The 6,530-nt window shown below is 39.1% G+C and overlaps 1 protein-coding gene across 1 annotated transcript; it reads left to right on the forward strand.

Annotated features, from left to right (window-relative positions):
- The first annotated feature begins 537 nt into the window (after nt 1-537).
- On the forward strand, nt 538-1,393 carry LOC118848051 (26S proteasome non-ATPase regulatory subunit 10-like). Its single transcript, XM_036756785.1, has one exon. It carries the CDS (start codon nt 541-543, stop codon nt 1,219-1,221), a length of 681 nt encoding a protein of 226 aa, XP_036612680.1. The 5' UTR covers nt 538-540; the 3' UTR covers nt 1,222-1,393.
- Nucleotides 1,394-6,530: the final 5,137 nt, after the last annotated feature.

Raw genomic sequence — 6,530 nt, forward strand, 5'->3', positions numbered from 1 at the left:
GGCAGCTACAGCTGTTGTTACTTCCGGCTCCAGGCCCACCTGGTGGGAGGAATTAAGTGGCAGATCAGAGCAGGAGTGCACAGCCTGCCGAAGATCTAAGCCCAGTCTGGACTGGGGGTTCTTGGGGAAGGATTAGTGCGGGTCTGACAGAGCTGGCACCTCCCCCACAAACGTGGAACATAGAACTCATTAGTCTACAAGCAGTCATACCCCACTGAAAAACTCAAGGGTCAAGTAGTTGGTTGGGAATATGGCCAGGCAGCGAAAACGCGCCCAGATTCTGTCTCAAACTTTGAATTCTTTCTTTGGTGACAAAGAAGACCAAAACATACAGCCTAAAGAAGACAACAAAGTCATAGAGCCTACAACAAAAGCCTCCAAGAAAAACATGAACTGGCCCCAGGCCATAGAAGAACTCAAAAAGGATTTGGAAAAGCAAGTTAGAGAAGTAGACGAAAAATTGGGAAGAGAAATGAGAAGGATGAGAGAAAACCATGAAAAACAAGTCAATGACTTGCTAAAGGAGACCCAGGAGTCGAGATGGAGGGCTTGGTGTCCAACGTGGAGATCTGTAACCTGGCCTTTAACGGAAAGTTTGAGCAGCTGAAGGAAAGGGTCCTGTCGGACAAAACCCAGGCCACCAAGATTGACCAGGATAACCGGACTGCAATTCATTGGGCATGCTCAGCAGGATACACTGACATCGTTAACTTCCTGCTCAATTTTGGAGTACCAGTGAATGACAAAGATGATGCGGGTTGGTCCCCTCTTCACATTGCTGCCTCTGCTGGCCGGGATGAGATTGTGAAGGCTCTGCTAGGAAAAGGGGCACAAGTGAATTCCGTCAACCAGAATGGGTGTACTCCACTGCACTATGCCGCATCCAAAAATAAGCACGAGATTGCGGTCATGTTATTAGAAGGAGGTGCTAATCCAGATGCTATTGACCACTTGGAGTCCACTCCATTGCACAGGGCCTCGGCCAAGGGAAATCTGAGGATGGTCCAAGTCCTTCTGCAGTACAAGGCCTCTGCAAACATCCAGGATGCTCAGGGGAACACTCCTCTGCACTTAGCTTGTGATGAGGAAAGGATTGACGAAGCAAAGCTGCTGGTGTCCCATGGAGCGAGTATCTTCCTTGAGAACAAAAAAAAGAAGACTCCTTTGCAGGTGGCCAAAGGCGGCCTTGGTGCTCTGCTCAAGAGATTGGTGGAAGGCTAGCCTGGCCTAGCACTTTGTCAGATCTGCTTTGCGGCTGGTTTCTTTGACCACTGTTGTTGTATTAATGTCACCTGTTTTTTCTGGAAACTAAGATTGTGCCCAAGACCATGATGTTATTTCTCAATGGTTTGTGAAAATAAAGGTTTTCCCATTTCAGCATCTCAAAAAAAAATTAGATTGGAGCAAGTAGAAGCTAGTGACTTTATGAGAAATCAGGATACTATAAAACAGAACCAAAGGAATGAAAAAATGGAAGACAATGTGAAATATCTCCTTGGAAAAACCACTGACCTGGAAAATAGATCCAGGAGAGATAATTTAAAAATTATTGGACTACCTGAATGCCATGATCAAAAAAAGAGCCTAGATACCATCTTTCAAGAAATTATCAAGGAGAACTGCCCTGATATTCTAGAGCCACAGGGCAAAATAGAAATTGAAAGAATCCATCGATCGCCTCCTCAAATAGATCCCAAAAAGAAATCTCCTAGGAATATTGTTGCCAAATTCCAGAGCTCCCAGATCAAGGAGAAAATACTGCAAGCAGCCAGAAAGAAACAATATGAGTATTGTGGAAACCCAATCAGAATAACCCAAGATCTGGCAGCTTCTACATTAAGAGATCGAAGGCCTTGGAATGCGATATTCCGGAGGTCAATGGAGCTAGGATTAAAACCTTAGAATCACCTACCCAGCAAAACTGAGTATCATGTTCCAAGGCAAAATATGGATTTTCAATAAAATAGAGGACTTTCAAGCTTTCTCAGTGAAAAGACCAGAACTGAATAGAAAATTTGACTTTCAAACACAAGAATCAAGAGAAGCATGAAAAGGTAATCGAGAAACGGAAATTGCAAGGGACTTACTAAAGTTGAACTGTTTTATTTACATTCCTACATGGAAAGATGAGGTCTATGATTCATGAGACCTCAGTATTAGGGTAGTCGAAGGGAATATGCATATATATATATATATATATATATATATATATATATATATGTTTATGTATATATAAGTGAATGTGTATGTATGTATATATCTATGTGTATATGTATGTATGTGTATATATATATGTGTGTGTGTGTGTGTGTATATATATATATATATATATATATATATGTAAAAGAGAGAGAGCAGACACAGGGTGAGTTGAAGATGAAGGGAAGATATCTAAAAGAAATAAAATGAAATTAAGGGATGAGAGTGCAACATACTGAGAGAGGGAGATAGGGAGAGATAGATAGAATGGGGTGGATTATCTCACATAAAGGTGGCAAGAGGAAGCAGCTCTGTGGGAGGAGGGGAGAGGGCAGGGGAGGGGGGAATGAGTGAACCTTGCTCTCATCAGATTTGGCCTCAGGAGGAATACCATACATACTCAGTTGGGTATCTTACCCCACAGGAAAGAAGAGGGAGGAAGATAAAAAAATAAAAGGGGGGGGGGATGATGGAGGCGAGGGCAGATGCGGGTAGAAGTAATCAAAACAAACACTTTGGAAAGGGGACAGGGTCAAGGAAGAAAATTCAATAAAGCAGGATGGGTTGGGAAGGAGCAAAATGTAGTTAGCCTTTCACAACATGAGTATTGTGGAAGGGTTATACATAATGATACATGTGTGGCCTAGGTTGAATTGCTCGACTTCTTAGGGAGGGTGGGTGGGAAGGGAAGACGGGAGAGAATTTGGAACTCAAAGTTTTAAAATCAGATGTTCAAAAACAAAAAAAGTTTTTGCATGCAACTAAAAAATAAGATACACAGGCAATGGGGCGTAGAAATTTATCTTGCCCTACAAGAAAGGAAGGGAAAAGGGGATGAGAGGGGAGGGGGGTGATAGAGGGGAGGGCTGACTGGGGAACAGGGCAACCAGAATATAAGCCATCTTGGAGTGGGGGGGAGGGTAGAAATTGGGAGAAAATTTGTAATTCAAACTGTTGTGAAAATCAATGCTGAAAACCAGATATGTTAAATAAATAAATTTAAATTAAAAAAAAAAGATTGATCTCCTTCACCTAAAATCAAAGAACAAAGGCCAAGACAAAAAACTAAATCCTATCTTTTGGGGCCAAATATCATTCTCAGAGGAGGGCCAATACATTTCTTCTTACAGCATGCATCAGCAAACAAGACACACTAAGAAAAAAAAAAGGCTGAAGTCTACTAATAAGTTTTGCAGATACCTCTAGTTCTGGTTTTGAAATCAGCCAAAGAGGCCATTGCCACTATGTCATTACCAAGCTGGAACCATTATAAAATGTGTACACATACTTCACGTCTCTCCAAAATATGTCAATTGCATACCATAACAGTTGTCCTGAAAGCTAGTTCTCTACCCACTTGAACATGGCCAATTTCGTCAGCCAAAAAACTCATGCAATCTGAGTAGTTTCAAAAAGCCTGGGCTTATTGACCTGTCCCTCCCTACATATATATTATTCTCTTGTTTCTGAATATTTGACTCTGTGTCATTTCACACATCTGTCCATGTTTTTCTAAGCTTTTCATAGTCTTTTCATTTTGCTGTAATTAGAGAAAGTTTTAATACCTCAATAAGATAATGGGAATGTTTATAAATTTAGTATAACTGATAATATACTGGGACTAGATACCTGAATAGTATAGTTTGCCCACTAATTCCATTTTAAACCTCCAGTGCCGTCTTAAGTTGTTTTTTTTTTTTCCATTTTTCCCCACAAGTTGTTTTCGAACAATAAGATAAGCACCTGTGGTATATGATCTAGTAAATAACATGTATGTATTCTAAAACAAAATAAAAAATTGAAAAAAATTGATAAACATATTTTCGCCTTTTAATATTACAGACCACCAATGGCAAAATATAATAAACACCTTTTATCAGTAATTTGGAAGTAAATTAACAAATTACGTGATATATAGCTTTTAGCTTTAGCTAAAAATGAAAAAAAAAACTCAGTGGAGATCCCAATCTTCAGCCTCTTCCAAAGTAGTACTGAACCCTTTGCCACATTTGAACCTCCTAAATTCTCTGTGGCTCTAGGACATTGTTGATCAGTTAATGAGGATTCAGAGATATGACAGAAGACCAACCTGGAGAGAGACACAGAGCTTTGACTGAGTAGAATGCGAGCCTAGTCTAGTTGTCCAAGAAAGATGCCTATAAGAACCTCTAAAACATCAGGGTGTTGGTGGAATAGTTTTAAAGAGCATTGTTTGGATGCTTTAATAGTTTGCTTACATGCACTGGGAATGGTAAGGCTAATTAGTGTTTCTGTGAACTAATTAGCAGAAGTAACAACACACTGAATATTCCATTACTTTTTATGCCCAATTTGTTTAGCCAATCCCCAGCTGATTGGCATCAACTCAAATTCCAGGCTTTTACCACGACAAAAATCTATAAGAGATATTCTGGAATTTTCCTTCTGATTTTGACCTCTGTGGTACCTCTGGGTCATCTTTTTACTCTTCTCTCCTCCCCCCATCAGAAAACAAAAAAAAACCCCAAACCCACTGTATCATCTTTATTATGTGCCCCAAAACAACACCACTATATCACAGCTCTCTCTATACATCTGTAGCTTCACAAAAAACTGACATGGAATAGCTGAGATAGCAACAGGTGAAGGGAGAAGGAGAAGGATGGGGAAAGTTTAAGTCTGCTTATTAGGCAAAGAGATGCCCAGAGATTGGGCAAAGTCTATTTTCTTTAAAAACAAACAAGCAAAAAAAGTTAATTTTGTTTAAAAACTCAAGCACTATTTCAGCTGACTACACTGTTTCTTCACACATTTATTTTGGTTAAAGAAAAAAAATAATAAAAAGAAAGGTACTTGTCCTCTCTAACTGAAGATTATCCTGTGAATCTTCATCTGCCTCATAAATAAAGCTTTTTTTAGCTCAGGTACAAAAAAAGGGAGAGGGAAAAAATGCTGCGACTTTGTGATTAAAAACTTGTATCATATCTCCTCATTTAAATGAAACTAAAGAGCAGCAAACATTTTATTCTTGCATAGATATGAGAAAAAGTTAATTGTGGTTAACAAATTTCCTGTATTTCAGAGGTCTGTAGTCTATTACAGTCATCTCCTCAGTCTTCCTATGCCTTTTCTCTATCCACTCCATCCTATTATTCAATCATATGCCTTGCAGATAAAACTTCCTTAAACATAAATCTGGCCATAATAATTTGGCAAAATAAAATAATAATTCAATACCTCCATACTGCCTATGAAGTAAAAGAGAAAACCCTTAAGACATATCAAAGCCCCTCTCCTAGAGTGGTGCTACCCAGATTTTCTAATCTTATATTATTTCCCTCCTTATTTTCTATACTTGAACCAAAATAGAAGTCTTGCCATTCTCAGTACAAATTGTGTATTTTCCAACATTGGTGCCTTACCTTATTTCTTATAGATGGAATACTCTCTTCCTTATTTTCTGCCTTTTGAGATTCTATACAATCATTAAATAGTAGCACATTATCCTATTTTTCAATGAAGAGATTCCTTGAATTCCCTTTTCCCCACGTACATATCCATCCAGCGCCATGAGGTAATGATATCTGCTTTCTCAGATTTGACAGCACATGTTATTAGTCTTCTTTCTTATATATTGTTCTTAGACTACTTTGTATTAGAATTATTTGCTTATGGTCTGTATCTCCCTGATGAACTGTGAAATCTATGAGGGTGGGAGGGTAGGCAGCACAGGTGATAAAGTGCTAGAGGGAGTGAAGTTTATCTCAGGTTCAATCCTTCAACAGACCTTGCTAACTGGCTAACCCTGAGCACGTAATTTAACCTCTATGGTTCTCAGTTTACTCAAATGTAAATTGGTGGTAGTAGTAGTATTGACTTGTGAGGAGTAATTTAAGACCATACACAAATTCAAGTGGTTATCATCTAAACCGAGAATGGGGAACCTGCAGCCTTGAGGCCTCATGTGGCCTTCTAGGTCCTCAAGTACTGCCCTTTGACTTAAAGACCTAGATGACCACATGTGTGCTTGAGGCCTCGTGTTCCTCGCTTCTGACTAACCATTAAATTTTCCCTAATGGCTATCAAAGTATTCTCAATCTAGTAACCCTTAATAAATGTGTTTTTGGTTGAATCAAATATATTTTTATAATATCATCCTTTCCTTGTGGAGTCACAGAGGGCATCTCCATTTCTCTAGGTATTTGTATCTTATCATAGGCCTCAAGGTGTTTCAATCACAGTAAGTGATGACCTAGCAAGGGTACAACTGTATTCCTCCTGAAAAGCTCAACAACAACCATCTTCATTTTGGTTTTATTCTGAACGCTGAACAGCGAGCAAATCCTTTTAAA

Source organism: Trichosurus vulpecula, chromosome 4, assembly GCF_011100635.1.
Source record: "Trichosurus vulpecula isolate mTriVul1 chromosome 4, mTriVul1.pri, whole genome shotgun sequence".
Classification (NCBI taxonomy): domain Eukaryota; kingdom Metazoa; phylum Chordata; class Mammalia; order Diprotodontia; family Phalangeridae; genus Trichosurus; species Trichosurus vulpecula.

Coding starts and splice junctions, on each gene's coding strand:
- LOC118848051 (XM_036756785.1), top strand. CDS start 541: ATGGAGGGCTTGGTGTCCAACGTGGAGATCTGTAACCTGGCCTTTAAC.